Source organism: Trichomycterus rosablanca, chromosome 3, assembly GCF_030014385.1.
Source record: "Trichomycterus rosablanca isolate fTriRos1 chromosome 3, fTriRos1.hap1, whole genome shotgun sequence".
Classification (NCBI taxonomy): Eukaryota; Metazoa; Chordata; class Actinopteri; order Siluriformes; family Trichomycteridae; genus Trichomycterus; species Trichomycterus rosablanca.
The window spans coordinates 52,350,780-52,376,124 of NC_085990.1; the positions used below are offsets into that span (position 1 = coordinate 52,350,780).

General features: G+C 43.7%; 1 protein-coding gene across 6 annotated transcripts in view; it reads left to right on the forward strand.

The window, feature by feature from the left end:
* The window catches only part of ulk4 (unc-51 like kinase 4), a 185,841-nt gene that overhangs the window by 40,967 nt on the left and 119,529 nt on the right, over nt 1-25,345 (forward strand). For all 6 annotated transcript variants that reach the window (XR_010011246.1, XR_010011245.1, XM_062991455.1 and 3 more), the window contains 3 exons: nt 1,251-1,358; nt 4,105-4,188; nt 25,111-25,272. Coding sequence is in view for 4 of the 6 variants with exons in the window: in XM_062991455.1 (XP_062847525.1) it covers nt 1,251-1,358; nt 4,105-4,188; nt 25,111-25,272 (354 nt within the window). In the remaining 2 variants the exon portion in view is untranslated. The remainder of the gene's footprint in view (nt 1-1,250; nt 1,359-4,104; nt 4,189-25,110; nt 25,273-25,345) is intronic.

Sequence of the window (25,345 nt, forward strand, 5' to 3'; positions counted from 1 at the left end):
CACAGTGGCCAAGATCATCCAGCGTTTTAAAAGAGCAGGGTCCACTCAGAACAGACCTCGCGTTGGTCGTCCAAAGAAGCTGAGTGCACGTGCTCAGCGTCACATCCAACTGCTGTCTTTGAAAGATAGGCGCAGGAGTGCTGTCAGCATTGCTGCAGAGATTGAAAAGGTGGGGGGTCAGCCTATCAGTGCTCAGACCATACGCCGCACACTACATCAAATTGGTCTGCATGGCTGTCACCCCAGAAGGAAGCCTCTTCTGAAGTCTCTACACAAGAAAGCCCGCAAACAGTTTGCTGAAGACATGTCAACAAAGGACATGGATTACTGGAACCATGTCCTATGGTCTGATGAGACCAAGATTAATTTGTTTGGTTCAGATGGTGTCAAGCATGTGTGGCGGCAATCAGGTGAGGAGTACAAAGATAAGTGTGTCATGCCTACAGTCAAGCATGGTGGTGGGAATGCCATGGTCTGGGGCTGCATGAGTGCAGCAGGTGTTGGGGAGTTACATTTCATTGAGGGACACATGAACTCCAATATGTACTGTGAAATACTGAAGCAGAGCATGATCCCCTCCCTCCGGAAACTGGGTCGCAGGGCAGTGTTCCAGCATGATAATGACCCCAAACACACCTCTAAGACGACCACTGCTTTATTGAAGAGGCTGAGGGTAAAGGTGATGGACTGGCCAAGCATGTCTCCAGACCTAAACCCAATAGAACATCTTTGGGGCATCCTCAAGCGGAAGGTGGAGGAGCGCAAAGTCTCGAATATCCGCCAGCTCCGTGATGTCGTCATGGAGGAGTGGAAAAGCATTCCAGTGGCAACCTGTGAAGCTCTGGTAAACTCCATGCCCAGGAGAGTTAAGGCAGTTCTGGGAAATAATGGTGGCCACACAAAATATTGACACTTCAGGAACTTTCACTTAGGGGTGTACTCACTTTTGTTGCCGGTGGTTTAGACATTAATGGCTGTATATTGAGTTATTTTGAGGGAAGAATAAATGTACACTGTTATATAAGCTGCACACAGACTACTTTTCATTGTGTCAAAGTGTCATTTTGTCAGTGTTGTCCCATGAAAAGATATACTTCAATATCTGCAGAAATGTGAGGGGTGTACTCACTTTTGTGATACACTGTATAATGTCCTGGGGATGGAAATGGCACCGATTCAGCGTAATGGCCAGAATATTGGAGTAAGTTATAAGTTGGTTTTCATGCTGATCTTGTTCTTTTGTTCCTCAGGCCCTGACCGTGTTCACCGAGCTCCTCCGTGAGAACTTTAGGAACACTAAGCTGAAGCAATGCCTTTTACCACCACTAGGGGAGCTGCTCTATCTCATTGCTGCTCAGGTAAAATTTTTATTATATGTTTTATTTATTATATAAGATAGGACGGGGCAGCACGGTAGCTCAGTGCGTAGCACTGTCGCCTCACAGCAAGAAGGTCCTGGGTTCGATCCCCAGGTGGGGCGGTCGGGGTCATTTCTGTGTGGAGTTTGCATGTTCTCCCCGTGTCTGCGTGGGTTTCCTCCGGGAGCTCCGGTTTTCAGTGGAGACACTGAATTGCCCTATAGGTGAATGGGTGTGTTTGTGCGTCTGCCCTGCGATGCACTGGCGTCCCGTCCAGGGTGTTACTGTGTGCCTTGCACCCATTGAAAAGCTAGAATAGGCTCCAGCACCATTGCTCCAGCAATGTCCCCGTCTACCTAACTACCTGTCCTAATCCTCATAAATAAATAAATAAATCATTAAAGGGCAATTCAATTACTCACAATTGTAATCAGCCGACCACCTACAGGCGTGGGAGGCGGCGAGGTGGGAGGTAATCAGAGTGTTTGGGAGAAACCAGATCATCCAGATCACCCATGATGCTGTATGGCATCCACGCTACCAGTTGTGCCACCGTTTATTCATCAGCTTGAATACTAAAAACCTCGAGGAGTCATAAAGGTGACGATACCGCCGTACTTGCTCTGAGAGACGCTCCTCAAAATCGTCCATGTTTGTTTTCATGGCACGCCTCTTTTTTACCGACCAATCACAGGCGCTGTCGTGGAGTGTCGTTGACCGCGGAGTTCACCCAGCCTCCATGTGCACTCTGCACGACGTCCGTGGTTGTTCGCTTTCTCCGCAGTTACGTCCCATTGGTCGCCGAAGCCAGGCGAACGTCATCCATTAAGGGCGCATTCACATTAGACTCGGCTTGATCGGTGCGGTAAAACGTCATCGAAGTGAGAATCTGAGCTGAATCTGCATCTGTGTGGAATAAGCGTCAGATCCAGGGTTACAGCTCCACGTGTATCTGTGTTTATCCGGATTCTCCTCCCTGTTTCACTTTTAAACTTGTGTTACAGCTCCAGCTTCTGAGAAATGGCGAGAATCAGAATCAGCTTCTCCCAGAGTCTAAAACGCTTCTGCTTCAAAATAAAGCTTAGTCCGCTTAGGTGGCGCAGCGGTAAAATACGCTAGCATACCAGAGCTGGAATTTCAAATACATCTTATCGAATCTCAGTTCTGCCATCCGGCTGGGCTGTGCGGCTATGTGATCAACAACTGGCTGTTGTTCATCCGAAGAGGGAGCCGGACAGGGACTCTCTCATAACTGATGCAGTTACGACCTCTGCTGGCTGATTGATGGCGTCTGCACAGAGTCGAGGTATAATGCTGATCAGGGTGTGGCTCTCCGTGCACAGGGCTGATCCGCATATGAACTCGCCTCGTGCAGGTAAAAAGATGCAGTCGGGTACCGCTCACGTGTCGGAGGGGGCGTGTGTCAGTCTCGCTCTCCTCAATCGGGGTGGGGGTCCGCACCAGTAGAGAGGAAGCATAACGCAATTGGGTGTAAATTGGACGTGGAGAAAATTGGGAGAAAAAGCGGGAAATGCATTAATAAAATAAATAAATAAATAAATAAAGCTTAATGTGGTTTAATGTAGTAAAAGAAGGAGACAGGAGCACTAAACTTCTCTTCATTATTACTGATCATAAGTTCCTCCACTAATCACATTCCTCACTCACTGTTTTACTACAGTAAGTCACGTTAAGCTTTGTTTGTACGGCCTGAGTCGCTTTTACCGCCTCATATCAAACAGTTCGTCTCATTGGAGGAGCTTTGAACAGCCGATGCAGAAGTGATTTTGCCGCTTATCATGTGAATGCTCCCTAATTCATTTTGTTTATTAAAAGATGAATCCAAGTGAACTGATGTCCAAGGCAGCACTGTGGAACATATTATATCTGTTATATTTTTTTAATGCATTTTCTCCCTTTTTAGCGCGTCCAATTGCCCGATCACGTCATGCTTCCTCTCCACCAATGCCGATCCCCGCTCTGATTGAGGAGAACGAAGCTAACCCACGCCCCCTCCGACACGTGGGCAGCAGCCGTATGCGTCTCATCACCTACACTTTGACGAGTGCAGTGCAGCTCAGCGTTGTGTACGGAGAGACACACCCTGAGAGCACTCTTTTCTCATCTCTGTGCAGGCGCCACCAATCAGCCAGCAGAGGTCGTAATTGCACCAGTCATGAGAGCGAGACCCCATCCGGCTTAGTCCCGCCCCTATCTGAACAACAGGCCGATCGTCGTTAATGTGGCCGCTCAGCCTCAGGCGGCAGGCAGAGCCGAGATTCGATACGATGTATTCGAGATCCCAGCTCTGGTTCCAGCGTGTGTTTTTACCGCCGCGCCACCTGAGCACCTACGTACACATCTGACGATGTCACATCCATGCAAAATAAGTCCTCGTGTGAGACGGTTGCCGTGTTTACGTGCCGCTTATTCCTACTGTCGGTGTTTTTGCAGCTTTATCAAAATTAGTTCTGGGTTCAGCTTCATTTGCAGCGGTTTGCTCTACTTCCCGCCGTATTTGAATTAGCATGCACTCCCAGAGCTGGGGTATTTATGAAGACGTGGGTTTATTTCGCTTAATTACGGTGGCGGCTGCTTTACGCCATTTTTTAATTGTTCCCCCAATGAAATAAGTCTCCTCTTTCCTCCCACCCCTTGCACTCTCTCTCTCTCCTCTCTCTCTCTCTCTCTCTCTCTCTCTCTCTCTCTCTCTCTCTCTCTCTCTTCTACACACTCTCCCCTGCAGGAGGAGAAGAAAGAGCACCCAGGAGGATTGTGGGTCGTTCCTGCTGCCGCCTACACTGTGTTAATGAGGTGCCTTCGGGAAGGGGTAAGGCTGGCGCGCTGTCCTCAGCGTGGTGTGTGTGTGTATTTTTTTAGGGGACCGGGGAGTGGGGGATCTGCGTGATAATGAACCCCGCGCAGCCCCCGCAGGCTTTGTTTGCTAGCCGCCAGTCAAGGGCGTATGGCAGAGCGGCTCGTCACTCAGCGCTGTCATTCACACACACAACACACCTGCAGCAGAGGTTCATTCCTGTAACGTTCGGGTTCATCACCGCAGACTCGCCTCTCCAAGGATGGGACCCGCCGTAGTGCAGCGTGAGCCCGGTCTGCCCTGATCCGGTTATTTTAGAGTGCTCAGTGTACAGTAGTCCCCATGAACACGGCCACACAGGCTTTTCCTCTGGGGTTAGATTAGGAGATTGATACTATTAGGGGTGATACTAAGGGCGCATTCACACGAGAACCAGTGGAGTGTGGAGGTGCTGCTTAGCTTGTTGCAGCACTTAAAGGTCACCTGTTCGCCGCTGACCTTTCCAAAGCTCCTCCAATGAGACGAACTGTTTGATATGCGCTGAACAAAGCTGCAGTTTGCCGCTTCTCATGTAAATGCACCCTAATAGTCAGATTGATATTTGAAACAAAGACATTACTGCACTAAATGGACACACATTCAGGAACGGAACTCGCTTATATAACGCTAACATCGGTGCGGTAAAACCTCATCAGAGTGTGAATATGAGCTGAATCTGCATTAGTGTGGAATAAGCGTCAGATCCAGGGTTACAGCTCCACATGTATCTGTGTTTATCTGGATTCTCCTCCCTGTTTCACTTTTAAACTTGTGTTACAGCTCCAGCTTCTGAGAAACTGTGAGAATCAGAATCAGCTTCTCCCAGAGTCTAAATAAAGCTTAACGTGGTTTAATGTAGTAAAAGAAGGAGACAGGAGCACTAAACTTCTCTTCATTATTACTGATCATAAGTTCCTCCACTGATTAAAATGACATTAAAGCGAACGTGACACAAGCTAAGTGTGCAGCACTGTCGCCTCACAGCAAGAAGGTCCTGGGTTTGATCCCCAGATAGGGCGGTCTGGGTCCTTTCTGTGTGGAGTTTGCATGTTCTCTCCGTGTCTGTGTGGGTTTCCTTCAGGAGCTCCGGTTTCCTCACACAATTTAAAGACGTTCAAGTGAGGTGAACTGCAGATACTAAATTGTTAATTTTGACTGTTTGATACACCGATGAGGCATAACATTATGACCACCTTGTTTCTACACTCACTGTCCATTTTATCAGCTCCACTTACCATATAGAAGCACTTTGTAGTTCTACAATTACTGACTGTAGTCCATCTGTTTCTCTACATACTTTGTTAGCCCCCTTTCATGCTGTTCTTCAATGGTCAGGACCCCCACAGGACCACCACAGAGCAAGTATTATTTAGGTGGTGGATGATTCTCAGCACTGCAGTGACACTGACATGGTGGTGGTGTGTTAGTGTGTGTTGTGCTGGTATGAGTGGATCAGACACAGCAGCGCTGCTGCAGTTTTTAAACACTTCACTGTCCCCGCTGGACTGAGAATAGTCCACCAACCAAAAACATCCAGCCAACAGCGCCCCGTGGGCAGCGTCCTGTGACCACTGATGAAGGTCTAGAAGATGACCGACTCAAACAGCAGCTATAGATGAGCGATCGTCTCTGACTTTACATCTACAAGGTGGACCGACTAGGTAGGAGTGTCTAATAGAGTGGACAGTGAGTGGACACGGTGTTTAAAAACTCCAGCAGCGCTGCTGTGTCTGATCCACTCATACCAGCACAATACACACTAACACACCACCACCATGTCAGTGTCACTGCAGTGCTGAGAATCATCCACCACCTAAATAATACCTGCTCTGTGGTGGTCCTGTGGGGGTCCTGACCATTGAGGAACAGCATGAAAGGGGGGTAACAAAGTATGCAGAGAAACAGATGGACTACAGTCAGTAATTGTAGAACTACAAAGTGCTTCTATATGGTAAGTGGAGCTGATAAAATGGACAGTGAGTGTAGAAACAAGGAGGTGGTTTTAATGTTATGGCTGATCGGTGTATTATCTTGTGATCTGATGAATCTTGTGTAATGAGTAACTACCGTTCCTGACATGACTGTAACCAAAGTGTAAAACATGTCACTAAAACAGACACAAGCTAGAAGAAAACTTTAACACAGAGAGTTGGTACGGTATTACCCCCCCCCACACACACCATTCCCAAACACCCCCATACACCCCCATACACACTATAACAGGGGCGATTCGTTATAGAGCCCACCGTCGGAATAAGAGCTGCAGTATGTGCAGAACGTTACAGTGATTTTTTGCAGAGGCTCAAATTTTCCTCAGCTGACAAAAAAAAAATCTCATCTCTTGATTGATGTCCTCGAGCGCTGGCTCAGCAGCTGCCAATTTCTGACTGGTACCCTGCCAATAACCATCAAAAGTTCTGCTCTTCAGCACATTCGTGAAAAGGGCCGGATTTTAGATTTTAGAGCCATCTCTCAGCCTGACTTGTTTAGCGGAAGCTAAGTTCTGACGCTGTGCAGTGCTAATGGTTTCAAACCATTTAACCACAAATCACGTTGAATAAATATATTGCATCGTTTTTCACTGCATCAGTCGAGCAGAAAGAGAGAATGCTTTTATGAAAAGCTCATTCTGGGGCTTTAGTGAACCTGCTGAGTTCTGCTAATAAATGTTTACTCGCAATTTTACGTGAACAATAAAGTTTGAACGAGACAGATGGGTGTAAACTACAAACTCTGCAAGATTGTCTGTTGACTTGTGCTTTTTTATTTTAGCAACGTCTACACATTATTATTATTATCATTATTGTTATTGTTATTATTATTATTGAGTATTAAGAAGTCAATTCACACTGCTGGTGAACATGTGGAGGTTCTGGTGCTTCTCCATAACATCCTGGCTTCTTTTTTGCAAATTTTCCACCTTAATTGCATCCGTACATCTTGTTGTGGGTCGTCCTCTTCCTTTTTTACCTTCAATTCTTCCAAGCATAGTTGTCGAGTCAACTTTATTTATATAGCGCTTTTTACAATAGACATTGTCTCAAAGCAACTTTACAAAATCCAGGACCAACAGATACAAAAACCCCTGTTGAGCAAGCCGAGGGCGACTGTGGCAAGGAAAAACTCCCTGAAAATTACAGGAAGAAACCTTGAGAGGAACCAGACTCAGCAGGTCCTTCTTGGGTGGTCTGGAGGATACTTTAAATAAATACACGATTTACACAAATCATACAAACACAATTAAAATGAACTAAAAGTTATAACACAAATGTTTTACACTTTTGGTTACATTCATGACAGGAAACGGTAGTTTATCTTCACACAAGGTTAATCAGATCACAAGTTTATGTCGAACACAGTCATGGACAATTTAGTGTCTCCAGTTCACCTCACTTGCACGTCTTTGGACTGTGGGAGGAAACCGGAGCACCCGGAGTAAACCCACACAGACACGAGGAGAACATGCAAACTCCACACAGAAAGGACCCGGACCGCCCCACCTGGGGATCGAACCCAGGACCTTCTTGCTGTGAGGCGACAGTGCTACCCACTTAGCCACCGTGCCGCCCGATAAAGTCTGTAGTGAGTTCTTGACATTCTTGGTGCAAACACGCCAGGTCCTGGCACATCCGGCCTCGAGAGGGTAAACAGGTTTCCATCAGAACCACCTCGGGGTAAAACACAGAGTTTTACAGAGAGTTTTAGACTCCAGCAGCCCTGATTATTACAGCATAACTAAAAGGGAGAGCGAGCAGGTAACAAAGTCATGACGGCTTTCACAGGACATCAGCGCCCACCTCCCCCACCGTCATCAAACCTGAGTGATCGGACAAGAGAGGCAGAACGACGGCAACCCAACGTCCCTGATCACCACAAGTTTCTATGACCAAGAACCCACAAGCTCTGCGCCTTTGTCTATATTAATCAAAAGCCTGAGAAAATAAATATGTTTTCAGTCTAGACTTAAACATTGAGACTGTGTCCGAATCCCGAACAGAGGCAGGAAGATTATTCCAGAGTTGTGGAGCTTTGTCAGAAAATGCTCGTCCACCAGCCGTGATCTTTTTAATTTTAGGAACTATAAGTAACCCTGCATCTTGTGAGCGAAGTTGTCCACTGAACTGGTTCTGCTCATAATGTGTCCAAATCAAGAGAGCATCAGTTTGGTTATCTGGGCTCTGAGTGGGAGGTTAAGTTTGATTTAGTCGTGGATTTATTTGTTTGTCTTTATTGGCACCCAGGGTTTACTCTCCAAAGACTTTAACGCATTTTCCCCCAATGTTCTCCACAATTTAGTCATATCCAATCACCCGATCACATTGTCCTCCGCTGTTGGGGGATCCCTGATTGTATATTGCTGCTCACGCCTCCTCCGACCCGCATGCAGCCCTCAGCGGAACCCCTTTCCAGCCATGCATTCTGCACGGGCGCCTCTTTATCTGCTAATCAGGGTCCTTACACAGCGTTTGAAGACCCCACCCACATAGTCCGGTCACCCCACCCACATAGTCCGGTCATCCCGCCCTAGCAGAAACGTGTCTGCTGCACGCACTGACAATTATGCCTGCTAGATGGCGCCCAGCCGACCGGGGGCAATGCCGAGTTTTGAACCCGAAATATCCCGCTGCACCACCTTTACACTTCCTTTACTGCTGCAGACCTCCACTACTGATCGAGGAGGACCAAATCATACGCCCCCCTTCGACTCGTGTGCTGTAGCCGAGCGCTTCTTTCTACCTGCGTGAGGCGGGTTCATATGGAGATACGTATTATGATCAGCCAGCAGAGGTCGTATTTGCAGAATCCTTTCTAGCCGTCCCACCCTCAGATGAGCCAATCATTGTCCGTGTATGCGCTCGGCCTGTCATGGGAGGGGTTCTCAGACTTTTTCTGGCCAGTGATCCCAGTTTAAGGACTCATGATGCTTGTGTTGTTGGAGGGTACACAGAGTTACTCACTGTGTGTTATAAATATGTGAATGCTGGTCAATTTAATGTAAAGGGAGGCCGCCATGTGGACTGTGTGTGTGTGTGTGTGTGTGGCAGGCACAAATGATGAAAGCTCTATTTGCACTCATCCCTTAAGTGGCATGTATTAGAGCCCTAGGCTGAAAACAGGCAGCGTGGTATTACTCCATTAAATATTTATAAGACACCCACTCACACGTACAGTGTGAATGATCCGTCTCCTGCTATCAGTCCTGTACCGTGATCCCCCTCCTTACAGTGAGGCGACCCCTGTACGACTCCCTATAATTATCGGATCCCGGGCCGCGGTATAGACCGCCGAATCCGCGCCTCTCATGTGTCGGATTATCCCGCTCCGCTCACAAATCTCCTCTCACGTTTATTCAGGAGACGCTGATAAATCAGTTATAAGGAATGCAATATACATCGCTGCCGGCCGCTCGGTTCAGAAACGCACACTTACGACTGAAAAAGCTGAATTCTCTGACGTGCTACTGATTTTACTTAGTGCGCCATGAGGACCGGTAGATAAATAACATAAATATAATAAGAAATTTATAAACAAGAATGCCCCAATAGTGAAAATGTATTTAGGACACACTGACGTGCATGTTTTTTTTAGGGCTGACGCATTTTTAGTCAATATATTAAATCGATGCATCGTTTTTAAAACTATGTTTATAAATGATACTTTTTAATTTCTACAACGTCTCCATTCATATAAGCGTTCATATAATTTCCCTCAGCTCTACTTGTTGCATACTACACAGCAGCACCATGTTGCACGTCTATATTGTTTCATTAAGCTTCTTAATCGCGGAGATCTTGGAATACCGTATTTCTTAGCGAGTTCAGTTAGACCGCCGTGCACTTTGCTGTGTTGGGCTCAAAGCACAAAAAGCTTCTCATGTGAATGCGCCCGAACACTCACCACGTTGTTTACATGGTTTAGAATGTGCAGTAAGTGTTGAGTGAATGTGGAGGTTAGAATCTGGGCTCATTCTGTCGTTACTGTACGTTGGACTTAATGAGACGTGGCTACATCTAACTATTTTATTTCTGCTATAAGTTTAAGCGTTGCTTTGTGTACGGATGCTATAAACACGTGCTGCACTCTGTTTAATATGGAGCACTTGAGAATGTGATAATATGAACATAAACCCTGCTTACATTTAGTTCTGTGCATTATTATTATGCCGTACAGTTTGTTGTTAAAATAAAAGAAGCGTAAATGAGATTCTAAATAAAATTTTTGGGAGGAAAATTAATCGTTAATAAAATAGTCTACAGATTAATCGATAGAAAAATAGTTGTTAGTGGCAGCCCTATTTTTTTGTGTCCATTATTTACTTATTTATTTTTTACAGTAATTTAATATGTGATTTTTCTACAATACTTGAATGTGAACGTTGTTTCACATGAAATGTAAAAATTGTCAAAGATTTGTACATACATTAAGGACATGTATGCTATTTTAACCATTTTTTGTAAATATAAGTTGAAATCACTGTGAATAAAGAGTAATTAAAGTAGAAATGAATTAAAGCTGAGCCGCAGATTGCGTCCACAGAATTGAAAGAAAGAAAGAAAGAAAGAAAGATATCCTTTATTTGTCATATATACATATACAGATGTACAGTACAATGAAATTCTTTCTTCGCATATCCCAGCTGGTGTTGGAAGCTGGGGTCAGAGCGCAGGGTCAGCCAACTTACGGCGCCCCTGGAGCAGACAGGGTTAAGGGCCTTGCTCAAGGACCCAACAGTGGTTACATAGCAGAGCCTGGATTTGAACCGCCAATCTTCCGGTTGATAGCCCAAAGCCCTACCCACTAGGCTACCACAGGCCTTCTGTTAGTTTTCCATACTCAGTTACCCGAGTCGTGTTTTTAGCTGCTTTACACTCTTGAACTTTTTGACTATGCGATTGCTAACTGAATTGCCGTAGGATCGCTAGGACGCCTCATAGTGCAGATTAACCAGCAAACGAAAAGCACTTAAACGTTACATGAATAAAAACATACACCTTAAAGTTTTTATTTTTACAGTGGTAGCTAAGTAGGTAGAGCTTTGGGCTATCAATCAGTCGGAAGACTGTCGGTTCAAACCCAGGCTCTGCTATGCAGCCATTTGAACAAGCCCCTTAACTCTGTCTGCTCCAGGGGAAAGAGACATTTCAAGTCATGTGACATTTAAAGTGGATTTACAATGACAATAATTATATAAAAAAATATTGTAAAGATATACAGTACAACAAAGTCTGTGAGTTTGGGTTTGGTTTAAGGGCAGTTGTAGCCTAGTGGTTAAGGTACAGGACCAGTAAGCAGAAGGTCGCTGGTTCAAACCCCATCACTGCCAGGTCGCCACTGTTGGGCCCTTGAGCAAGGCCCTTAACCCTCAATTGCTTAGACTGTAGGTCACTTTGGATAAAAGCGTCTGCTAAATGCTGAAAATGTAAATACAGCAACTTGCATATTACACGGTACACGGCTAATTTCACGGATTGTGATGTCATTTTCATGGCCGTGAATTAGTTAGGGCCTTAATTATAGCAGCTCACACCGTATAGAGCAGATGTTGTTTTGTATAACCAAGTAGAAGTTTCATCTCCATCTTATCATGCCCTGAACATCCTCCTCTGTCACCCCAAACTATCAGCATGTCCTCCCTGACTACATCCATTAACCTCCTCTCTGGCTTTCTCCCCTCCTCAGCACCTTCTCCTGATAGAACTCTCATCCCTCCTCTGCACATGCTCAAACCGTCTCAATCTCTTTTCACTCACTTTATCTCCAAAACATCCAACCTGCTCCGTCCCTTTAATAAACTCCTTCCTGATCCCAACCAGAATCTCAGCATCGTCATCTCTGACACCTCCAGCTCCCTCAGTCTTTTAATCATAGCCATCTCTTCCAAATCGTACAACCAAGCAGGTCTGACTACTGTCATGTAGACTCTGACAGACACCCTTCTATTAATTGGGAAAACAATTAAAGTAAAATGTATCTTTTAAGATTGATCCTTTATTAAATTCCTATCGCTCGGCTGACAATCTGCAGCTGGACCACCAATCACAGCACGACGTTCCTTCTAGTGACGACAGAGGGCAACAGAGGGGTGCCTTTACTTTACATTTTTGGCATTTAGCAGACGCTTTTCATCCAAGGCAACTTACAATAAGGACCAATAAGAAGCAATTAAGGGTTAAGGGCCTTGCTCAAGGGCCCAACAGTGGCAACCTGGCAGATGTGGGGGTTCAACCAGTGACCTTCTGATTACTAGCAATTTACTTTAACTGCTTAGCTACCTCTAACCCTTCACAGTCCAACACAAATTGAATTGGTGTGTATGAAGGATTTGGTTTAAATTATGATTAGACAAAATAAAATTAAAACTGATTACGTATTATTATTATTTATATTATATATGTATTATTTTATTATTAGAATATCTTAGGCTCTCTCTGAGGGTCTAGAGGACCCTGTTTGTTCCATCTGTATTTGTAGTATTGTGAAAACTGACAGTTATGATGAAAATGGAAACATTCATAATTAGTTTAGATGTGTGTATTCACGGCACGACTTGACATAAATTATTGTTGTTTTATTTGGTACATTATTTAGTTTGAATGATATTTTAAAATCTGTACTAATGTTTCTAATTTGATTTTAAAAGCTTTCAGAAAAGCAAATGTGTGCAAACATTAATAAACTAACCGTCAGTTATTTGGTCCCATAAACTTGATTGATGTCTGAAAAATTGAAAATGATCAAATGTTGCAAAAGAAAAATAGCTTTATAATATATCGCCAGTTATAATTATCGCTAACTTTTTCTTTCTGAAATTTGACATCAAGTGGTGCAACCAGTTACAAAAGGTCTTTTATTTTAAGCTATTGGGCTTGGGACCAGCACTGAGTGTGCACTGTTAAGTGTACTTTTACAAAGTACACTGTATTATAAAAGCTAAGATTCAGCAATGTAAATAATTTTAGCTTTTTTATTATCTTAAGAACAAAAAAGGGCTTTCTAATAATATTCTTATAATACAAATAAATGAGCATCAAAACCCCCCAAAAATTAAATATTCATATTCAGTAGGGATGCATCAATACCATTTTTTCCCAACCCAGTACAAGTACATGTATTTTTGTACTTGCCGATACCGATACTGATACCTATTGGATCAGATATCTGACGTGCTAGAAAACTCGACCCGGTCGCCGACTGCTCGGCGAGCCGGTCGGATCGAGTTGTTGGATAGTTCACACTTAGCGATCGAGAGCCGAGTTTTGATCGCCGAGCGAACGCCGAGTCGCTCCCGAGCCGGCAAATCTAGCGCCGACCAGTCGCCGAGCGGAAATCAGGGCAAAAATCGTGTAGTGTGAACCGGGCATAACGCAGCAACGTGCACTAGGCACACGGTATCGGATGTTCAGTATCGGAGCCTCGTATGCGAGTACGAGTACGAGTTAATGAGCGCGGTATCAGGCAAATACCCGACACCAGTATCGGTACTCATGCATCTCTAATATTCAATGTATGTATTTTGTTAGCCGGGTTTAACATCAGTGTTCATAAAAAGCCCCTGATGTTTTCCGGAGCAGTTTCTGGAGCGTATGGCGGCGCCAGGTTTTGGACTGTGATGTTTTGAAGGCGCATTAGCGCTAATGAAAGTGTGTTTGGCTGTGAGGGAGGATTAATGGAACTGAGAGAGGAGCGGATGAAACACGGAGAGCGGCGTAATGAAAGGCCGAGCGGACTCAGCTCATCTACATAAGGCTTTGTTCAGGGCCAGGTGTGCTGCTCCTTCAGACGGACACAATTACCGTCTCTTAGACTCCTACCACGCACCGGTCTGTCCTCAATGGCACAGAAACACGAAATAAACCTGGTGTGCTTTCACCAATGCTCGTGTAGTGGGACAGATTGTTAAATCATTCTCTCGTACTCTATCCCAGGGTTTTGTCAAGCGACCCACATTTTGTTTGTGATTTTTATCGCAACCCAGGCAACACAAACAACACATCAAAACTAAACACAAAACAAAATATACAGTACTTCATTAATAAAAAAATGTGACAATCTGGTCCCACTGTGGTTTACAAGATGTAACGTAAAGCCTCCACAAGGGGGCGTTCATGTACAAGTTAAATTTGTGTTTATGTGCCTGTTAAATTCATTTATTTAATTAATAATTACTCCCCTTCCTTTTAGTTTGATTGATTGCTGCGGGGGGCGGCACGGTGGCTCGGTGGGTAGCACTGTCGCCTCACAGCAAGAAGGCCCTGGGTTCGATCCCCAGGCGGGGCAGTCCGGGTCCTTTCTGTGTGGAGTTTGCATGTTCTCCCCGTGTCTGCGTGGGTTTACTCTGGGAGCACTGGTTTCCTCCCACAGTCCTAAAACATGCAGTCAGGTTAACTGGAGACACTGAATTGCCCTATAGGTGTGTGTGTGTGTGTGTGTGTGTGTGTGTGTGTGTGTCTGCCCCCTCTGGACCCAGAGTGGATAAGCGGTTAAGACAGCGAGTGAGTGATTGCTGCGGTGACAGTAGCTCAGTGGTACTGGACAGGTACTGGACTTGTAATCAGAAGGTTGCCAGTTCAAGCCCCACCGCTGCCACGTTGCCACTGTTGGTCTCCAGAGCGAGGCCTTTAACCCTCAATTGCTCAAATTGTATTCAGTCATAATTGTTAATCGCTTTAATACAAGAATCTGCTTAATGCCACTAATGGTTTCACGGGTTCATAGAAATAGCAGGTTTCCCAACATAGATGCTGGTGAATCTAGTTCCACCGGGAAACACTGGGCGCAAGTCACAGGAACCCAGGAACCCAAAGATCCATTGGCCACCACAAAACCCCCAGGCAGTCATGACTGTGCATACGCCCGGTCGGTCGATAGCACCGCTGAGATTCAGTGTATTGAGTAACAATGCATTTGAATCTAAAGGAAATGTAAATAATAATAATAATACGAATTTTGCAGGTTAAAAGGAATAAATTTGTGCAGCAGCTCACGTAAACGCTGATTCTGTAGGTGGGAATTCAGGGGCGAAAATACATCATTCTGGTAAACTTCAGCTTGAGCATGGCCTTGGGCTAGAGTGTGTGTGCGAGTGTGTGTGTGTGTGTGTGCGAGTGTGTGTGTGTGTGTGTGTGTGTGTACTCTAGGGAACAGCTGTCCTCATCTTTTCTCTCTTAACGTGTACTGTGTAACCCCAAACTCTGACACTGTATAGATTTGGACTGTGAACTCACACGGGAGAAAATGTATAAATAAACATATAGGTACCGCCGTACGCGGTTACCGCCGGGCCGTTCCACCGTGTTTACCGCTGCATGGGATTTAGCTTGCTTCTTCCCTCACTGTCTTCATCTAGGGAATTTATACCAGTGTGTGTTTCTGTCTTTTACATAAATATGATTATATAACTAAAGAGAAGCTAGTCTTACATTAGCTGTCTTGTTCACTGTATTATACAGTATAATTAGGGCCCTACAAAATTCACAGGAAAATGTGCTTAAATTCACGGACCTGGTTTTTTAAAAATCACAGATTTCATGGATTATTAAAGAAAAGAGCCACATTTTTACGTCAGTCATTAAATGACACTGATAAACTGAATGATAGAATAAATAGAAGCTACAACACACAGCACAGCTCCCTTAATAGCTGAAATACGTGTTTTGACACTCCATCCTCTGCGTCCACAGAATTGCTTGTTAGTTTTCCAAACTCAGTTAACCGAGTCGTGTTTTAGCTGCTTAAGACTTCATCTAACACCGATTGCTAACTGAATTGCCGTAGGATTGCTGGTGTAACCGAGCATCTTTAGAGTTTATAGATAAAGAAATAAACTATACATAGACAAACTATCAGGAGCAGAATACTTTACTGCTTTGTACTTTTGAGGTGCAGCACAGAGATGATCACGTGTGTAGAGAAGCTCTTCCCCAGCCCTTCCCCCCATCCCTGCCTCAGTCTGTTTGTAGATATCCGATCGGCCAATAGCACTGCTGGATTGCTAGTGAGCTAGCGTAATTTACACGTGCACCATATGAGTGCAACAGCAGATATCATAAATGGCCTGGGTTTGATTTTCTGACTAGACAGCCAAGGCCCCTCCTGTGTGAAGTTTGCATGTTCTCTCTGTGTCCGTGTCGGTTTCCTTTAGGCGTTCCGGTTTCCCAAAGTCCAAATCCATACATTCAGGTTAATAGGAGCTGCTACCAATGGCTAATTTTTCATTGTGTGTGTGTGTGTGATCGCCCTGTGATGGACTGTTGACCCTGACCAGGATAAAGTGGTGTTAAAACAGACAGTGAATGAATGAATGGCTGCTAATCTTGATCCATACAATAAACATTTTACACCAGCCCACAGAAATCCCAATAAATTACAGAAAGGAAGGGAGGACACACTTCCATAAGCATCGTTTGTATGGACCAGCTTATGGATAAATATGTCCCACCCCCAACCCCCCACCGTGTCGGTTATAGTATAATTATGTATTTCTGATTAATATATGACTGGTGATATTTGAAATGAGAGCTCAGCTGTAGATTTTTATTATTTTTACATTATTATTGGATGGATAAAGGTAATTATTATTAATATTATAATGTTATTATGTTATAGCAGCTCAAACCATATAGGGCAGATGCTTTTATTCATAGCAAATAAGTGGCATCGTGTCATTTCGGCGTTGAGTTGGGCGCTGTGGCCTGGTGGGTAGCACTGTCAGTCCTGGGTTTAAATCCTAGGTCTCCGGGTCCTTTCTATGTGGAGTTTGCATGTTCTCCCCGTGTCTGTGTGGGTTTCCTCCGGGAGCAAGTGAGGTGAACTGGAGATACAAAATTGTCAATTAAAGACTTGAACTGATGAATCTTGTGTAATGAGTAGCTACCGTTCCTGTCATGAATGGAACCAAAGTGTAAAACATGACGTTAAAATCCTAAAACATAATAATAAATAAATACATTGGCACAGAATTACTGAATAGTCATTAAAAAGTCACTATAATAATTCATGAGTGACCTGTTTGCTAAACCAGTGCTTGTTCCTGAGTCTCCTGCAGCCTGACCCAAATGCTGCTGAGCATAAAAACAGCCACGACTGCAGAATCACAAAACTTTCTATAGGTTCAGTTATAACTTTAAATTTTTTTTTTCAGTGTCTTAACTCTGCAGCTTGTTAAAAACCAGAGTTCAGTTGCTTCAGACTTGCCCACCTATCAAAACTGCTGAGAAATGGAGCTGATCCAGTTGTATTGATTTTAATAAACCAAAACTTCAATGTTAAAACAGCAAGAGTTTATAGAAACATTATGTGTGCAATCAGCTAACTAGTGATCACTAGTTTATAATCACCACCTGGCAGTTACAGCAAAAAAGCTGATAATCAAACCTCAAGGTGAGCAAAGTGGCAAAATTAAATAATCAAAGCAGCTTATGGAACAAAAGAAAAAAACTGTATAGGGACTGTATAGAAAATACCAATAAAAAAAGCACAGTTCACACTATGCAGTTGTAACCTAGTGGTTAAAATACTGAAATTCAAGCCCCACCACTGCCCCAGGTTGCTGCTGTTGGGTCCTTAAGCAAGGCCCTTAAACCTTTCTGTGTGGAGTTTGCATGTTCTCCCCGTGTCCGCGTGGGTGTCCTCCCACAGTCCAAAGACGTGCAAGTGCGGTGAATTGGAGACACTGAATTGTCCATGACTGTGTTCTATATAAACTTGTGAACTGATGAATCTTGTGTAATGAGTAACTACCGTTTCCTGTCATGAATGTAACCAAAGTGTAAAACATGATGTTAAAATCCTAATAAACAAACAAAAGCTGGTCATGATGCTTTTGGACCTGCATTAGTACTTTAGTTTCTGTTCCAGACGAGCGTTGATAAGGGTGCATTGACATGATAAGTGGCAAAACTGCTTTTTTGCCGGCCGTACCGTTGTTTCCTATGGAGTGTGGCGGTTCTGCTTAGCTGAGTAGCTTAGGTACTCAGGCTGTACGAACAAACTTATGAGCAGTAATAATGGAGAGAAGTTTAGTGCTCCTGTCTCCTTCTTTTACTACATTAAACCACGTTAAGCTTTATTTAGACTCTGGGAGAAGCTGATTCTGATTCTCACCATTTCTCAGAAGCTGGAGCTGTAACACAAGTTTAAAAGTGAAACAGGGAGGAGAATCCAGATAAACACAGATACACGTGGAGCTGTAGCCCTGGATCTGACGCTTATTCCACACTAATGCAGATTCAGCTCATATTCACACTTCGATGATGTTTTACCGCACCAGTCCAGCCATTAAAGAGAGTAAGAGTTACGTTCTTTAACGTCCGTTTTGTCCCCCCTAAAAATTTGCCCTCCAGGAGCCTGTTAATCATGTTCCTGAGCTCCTCCTCAGCTTTTATTCCATAGTACCACCCTAACCTCTTCACAGAAACTCTAGGAGGACCAGAGTTGAAGCTGCATTTTAGGGTTCAGCCGCCTGAGCTGTACCAAGCCTCACACGAGTATTACATTCCTGTATTATGCAGTGCTGCTGTGAATCACTATACATGTGTGTTCTGCACCAGCCTGAACCAGTTATTGCAGTACAAACGAGGCTGTTGCATCGAAATGCTGCACAGAATAACTGAGCCTGAAACGTGTTCCCTGCCTTGTGGTGTTTTCCTGATTTCTGGTGTTGCTGTGTGAGTGCTGTTAAATCTTTTATTTCCACTCAATTCAGCCATGGAGAAATGTGCTCAAGGACAGACGACCTAGAGACAAAAATACACGGCAAAAATGTTCCTACTTGTTTGCTTTTGCGAGTTTATGAGAGGTTTTGAGCACAGAAATTTAGGAAAGTATTCACAGCATACTGCAGTATGTGGAGCTCATACAGTGTATCACAAAAGTGAGTACACCCCTCACATTTCTGCAGATATTTAAGTATATCTTTTCATGGGACAACACTGACAAAATGACACTTTGACACAATGAAAAGTAGTCTGTGTGCAGCTTATATAACAGTGTAAATTTATTCTTCCCTCAAAATAACTCAATATACAGCCATTAATGTCTAAACCACCGGCAACAAAAGTGAGTACACCCCTTAGTGAAAGTTCCTGAAGTGTCAATATTTTGTGTGGCCATCATTATTTCCCAGAACTGCCTTAACTCTCCTGGGCATGGAGTTTACCAGAGCTTCACAGGTTGCCACTGGAATGCTTTTCCACTCCTCCATGACGACATCACGGAGCTGGCGGATATTCGAGACTTTGCGCTCCTCCACCTTCCGCTTGAGGATGCCCCAAAGATGTTCTATTGGGTTTAGGTCTGGAGACATGCTTGGCCAGTCCATCACCTTTACCCTCAGCCTCTTCAATAAAGCAGTGGTCGTCTTAGAGGTGTGTTTGGGGTCATTATCATGCTGGAACACTGCCCTGAGACCCAGTTTCCGGAGGGAGGGGATCATGCTCTGCTTCAGTATTTCACAGTACATATTGGAGTTCGTGTGTCCCTCAATGAAATGTAACTCCCCAACACCTGCTGCACTCATGCAGCCCCAGACCATGGCATTCCCACCACCATGCTTGACTGTAGGCATGACACACTTATCTTTGTACTCCTCACCTGATTGCCGCCACACATGCTTGAGACCATCTGAACCAAACAAATTAATCTTGGTCTCATCAGACCATAGGACATGGTTCCAGTAATCCATGTCCTTTGTTGACATGTCTTCAGCAAACTGTTTGCAGGCTTTCTTGTGTAGAGACTTCAGAAGAGGCTTCCTTCTGAGGTGACAGCCATGCAGACCAATTTGATGTAGTGTGCGGCGTATGGTCTGAGCACTGACAGGCTGACCCCCCACCTTTTCAATCTCTGCAGCAATGCTGACAGCACTCCTGCGCCTATCTTTCAAAGACAGCAGTTGGATGTGACGCTGAGCACGTGCACTCAGCTTCTTTGGACGACCAACGCGAGGTCTGTTCTGAGTGGACCCTGCTCTTTTAAAACGCTGGATGATCTTGGCCACTGTGCTGCAGCCCAGTTTCAGGGTGTTGGCAATCTTCTTGTAGCCTTGGCCATCTTCATGTAGCGCAACAATTCGTCTTTTAGGATCCTCAGAGAGTTCTTTGCCATGAGGTGCCATGTTGGAACTTTCAGTGACCAGTATGAGAGAGTGTGAGAGCTGTACTACTAAATTGAACACACCTGCTCCCTATGCACACCTGAGACCTAGTAACACTAACAAATCACATGACATTTTGGAGGGAAAATGACAAGCAGTGCTCAATTTGGACATTTAGGGGTGTAGTCTCTTAGGGGTGTACTCACTTTTGTTGCCGGTGGTTTAGACATTAATGGCTGTATATTGAGTTATTTTGAGGGAAGAATAAATTTACACTGTTATATAAGCTGCACACAGACTACTTTTCATTGTGTCAAAGTGTCATTTTGTCAGTGTTGTCCCATGAAAAGATATACTTAAATATCTGCAGAAATGTGAGGGGTGTACTCACTTTTGTGATACACTGTATATTTACATGATGTGATGCATGAAACCATGAATGTACTATGTACAGTAGAATAGAATAGAACGCTTTTATCATATACATACGTGAGGTAAAGTAAAAATCCGTTCCCTGTATCCCAGCCTGTTCAGAAGCTTGGGTCGGAGCACAGGGTTATCCATTGTACAGCAACACTGGAGCTGAGAGGGTTAAAAGTCTTGCTCAAGGGCCCAACAGTAGCTGTTTACTCATGAAATGGCACACACAGTGAAGGGAAGCTGTTTACCCACTTCAAAATCACATACACTGGGTGTGTTTAAAAACCTAGTGAGCTGCCTTGCTGTCTTACTGCCTACATAGGCAGCTTCCTACGTAGAGAGGATTCTAATAAGTCATCGACTTATAAGGCAGGTTATTCGAACACCCTACTTAGACAGCGATTCCATCGGGTTTCGCTTACTAAGCGAACACAGTTAGCATCATGCCATTCAAACCAATGGGATGAGGTGGCACAGCGCACTAGCATGTCAACCAACGTCTACCTGGGATGGGAATCAGACGAGGCTGTGTGATACCGCCTGGCCCATAGTACCTGTGTTGTATCAGTGCTAGGTTATGCTGTGTGTTCCACCCCGGTGGGAATCAGACGAGGCTGTGTGATACCGTCTGGCCCATAGTACTAGAAAGGTGACGCTGTGTGTTCCACCTGACCCGTAGTTTAAGGATAAACAGTAAAGACGTCTGGGACGCCTGTCTATGTAAGACAGAGATATCACCACGGACGAAATCGCTATATGAGAGAATGTCATTGTGTGGCAGTAGAACTGGAGCACTGTACTATTGGTGATGACCGGTAGTATAAGTTACTTTGTCTGCTGTCAGTCTGTGGGATAGTCTTAGTATTTAGTATTGTAATTTCCCCATTAATATGTATAATTAATCACTTATAATAACGTGTATCTCTTGTTTTAATTTCATATTTCTTAAATTGTAGGGTATATTTAACAATATTTTCTTTTAATTTTTCATGTTCTTAATTTGTATCTCTCTTGTTTGAATTTCATGTTCTCTTAATTGTAACTAAATGTTTGCAAGAAGTCTTTCTGAGGTTCTACTGTAGATCTCAGGAATGTTTTAATGCTTTTATTTTTTCCTTATGTAAAGCACTTTGAATTGCCACTGTGTATGAAAGGTGCTATACAAATAAACTTACCTTGCCTTACCTCTGTGTACCGAAAACAGTTAAATACGCTGACAAGCCCGAATTGCAAAACAAAAACACTTGTGCAAGTTTATACAAATTAAACATCAATAATAATTAATTTACGTTAAAATAACTCTGTTTCTCCGCACCGTCTGCCATGTTTTTTTTTATTTTTCTGTGAGAAACGCTCACTCGTTCTTGAGTCAAAATAGTGTTGAAATTTTAAGATACCTCACTAGTGAGCATATTAAGGCATCTAGGATTTCAAACAGCCTCCTTCTCGGGAGAGAGTGTAGGATGACGTAAAATGCGTCTCTGTTGAGAGATCACTAGGTTTTCGAACACACCCCTAGTGTCTCTGGGCTTTGTATCGAACAGCCTTTAAGAAAAGTAGGAATAAGCATAAAGAAATACATTTCATTCTGTTGTGGCAAATGGCCGGCGGTAGGCGGGCAGTCATCTCAGGTTCCCGTCTGCTTACTTTCATCGGCCATGGGAGTGCGGTATCCCATGATGCAGCATACTCATGAGCAGTAATGGGTTAAAAATGGGTTAATGGTTGAACTGCTCCAGTGAAATTTGAGTAGGTAGTTGTGCCTTGGCATTAATGTCAGTTCTTGCTGGAGAGAACATCCCCATATCAGCATTGACCACCTACATGCTTGACCCTGGAGATTGTATTCTTCTGGTCATAACCCTCACCTTACTTGCACCAGACACAACAGTTTGAGTTTTGATTCATCACCCCGTAGAACAGATGGAACAAAAACTCCAGGTTAAAGTACGCTGGCGTGTGTCTGTTCGACTCCCACACCTCCCCCGTGTCTCATGTCTCTGTGTTTGTGTTTTTGTACTGTTTGGTTGGTTGTTTTGATTGAAAATCTTCATAACCTTATAAGAACGTCTTCCACCACTGTTTTACGATCCGGCCGTGTATGCTGATCCACTGCTGCTGCATTTTTGTGTGGGGCTGCGTTCACCACCACTACTCTGCTATGTTGCTGTGTTTTTGTGTTTCTCACCTGCATGTGTGTCTTATTTGTTTTGTGTTTTAAAAGTTGTGAGCGTCCTTGAGCATGGTGCTATATAAATAAAAGTCATGATGATGTATGTTTTAAAACCAAATTGTGCATTTTTGTGTTGAGTTTGTACGTAGTTTAATGAATATTTTGAGGTCTTCAGTCTTATTATTGTTTTGTAGTTGTGTTCTCTCTATTTCATACATACACATTAGCTTCTTTATTCTTTTCAGGCAAGAGAGTAACCACTAGTGGCCGTATCACCCAAGTTCCTTTAAATCAGCGCTGCCCAATTTGGGGCCCGCCGTCTCTTTTTTTTGGCCCGCGTTGCTAGATCAAAGTAGGGCCTACTTTTGTCAGTAGCTGGGAATTTCTTTCAACTGCCTGTAACGCTAGCCGCAATCCATTAGCTGACCACAATTTTACGTGAGAGAGGAGAGGGGGGCGCTGTGGAGCTCCTGTCAGCAGAGATCAAGTAACCTGTGATGACACGACTAAGACTGTTAATCATCGAGCTTATGACACAGTGGCATACAAATAAACGAAAATGTAAAAACAGTTGGCAGCATGAACATTTTTTCACCGAAATAGATTTGCAGTTTGCCTCATCTGCGGACAGAGAGAGGCTGTGCTAAAGGAGCGTAACATCCGTCGGCATTACGAAAAAAAACATGCACACCTGACTTTTGAAAAACGAGAAAGACGAGCTTCATGTCTCCCACTGATTTTAAGTCATATAATGTGAGATTCAAGGTTTGTTACGTATGGGCATCTTGTGTTCTGTAATGCAAAATTTACATTGCTTAATCTAGCTTTAAGTGTTTAAGCTTAAACATTTCCACATATTTAACAAAGTAGACCATTTAAATGTTTTTAACTTTAATTTATCAAAGCACATTGAGTTTTACAGAGCGTTTCAGAAAAAGTTGCTTTTCTTTCTGTATTCCTCAGTTTACATTACCTCTAAATCTCATCTTCTTTCAAAGATAGTATTTTGCTCTGCATGTTTTTCTTTACAAATTTACATTTGTTAGAATGTTTCTCAAAACGTTCAAAATGTTGTTTGAAATCAATAAAAGCACTGTTAATTAGAATAAACAATTTAACAATATAATTAAACAATTATTTAACAATAAAAACGTGATATATTTTAATTTAATGCAATATTTAAATAACATAATCTTTTAGTTTTTGCCTGTGGCCCCTCACTGAGAACTTTTGGCCCCTTATAAGGAATTATTTGACCTCCCCTGCTCTAAATAATAATAAAAATACTAAAAAATTAAAAAAACCTCGGTTCAAAACTCTGTGTTGCCACCGGTCGGCTGGGCGCCATCTAGCGGGCATAATTGGCAGCGCCTGCAGCAGATATTAATTGGCCACCGTATCTGCAGGGTGGGGGCCGGACTATGTGTGGGTGGGTGGGTGGGATCATCATACGCTGTGTAAGGACCCTGATTGGCAGAAGAGCCGCCTGTGCACAGTGCAGGGGCGAGAAGAGGAGGGCTGTACACGTGTAGAAAGAGGCGTGTACAGCGGCGTGCTCTCCTCGGATACAATCTGGTATCTCTCAGCAGCGGAAGACAAAATTGAGTCACTAAATCGGGAGGAAAATGCATTAAAAAACTAAAATATTGAAAAAACAATAAATGTATATGAAATAAATGAAAATGTAACTGCATTTCAGCTGAACTGAGAGCTGATGGCGTTAGTGTAAGTTGTAGATTTTTTAATTTGGACGATATGGTCGATTTCTTCTAACCGTATTTAGCGGTCAGGTCTGAGACACGACGCTTCGAGTTCTTCTTTTCAGTTCAGTTGTCATTCTCACTGCTTTCCTCTTCTTTCTTTCTGTATCTCCGTAGGTTTCCTCCCACAGTACAAAGACGTGTAAATGAGATTAATTGGAAACACTAATTTGGCCATGACAGTGTAAGACACTGATATTGAACCATGGGTAATCATGGGTAACCTGTAACTACCTGATCTGTCATGAATGGAACCAACGTGTAAAACATCTCATTAAAGTCCTAACAAACCAACCCATGAGGTTCTGACCATTGAAAGTCAATCATTTTTATGATAAGTCTTGTGTAACCAGTAACTATCTGGTCGTGAACGTAACCAAAGTGTGTAAAACATTACGTTAAAATCCTAATAAATAATACTTTATTAATCTAAAATCTGTTTCTTCCTGCAGGAGGACTCGGTGGTGAACCACATGGCAGCAAAAATCATTGAGAGCGTGTGCAGCAGGCAGTGCCCGTGTGCTCAGGGCTTCATCTCAGCAGAAGTTGGTCCCTCTCTCTGGTACCTGTTCACACACTCCACTGTGGACGCTCTGAGGGTCAGCGCTATGTCTGTAAGTCCACCCCAGCATCATCATCACGTCTGCTCAGGTCAATGATTCAGATTCATCAGTGATACGGTTCATG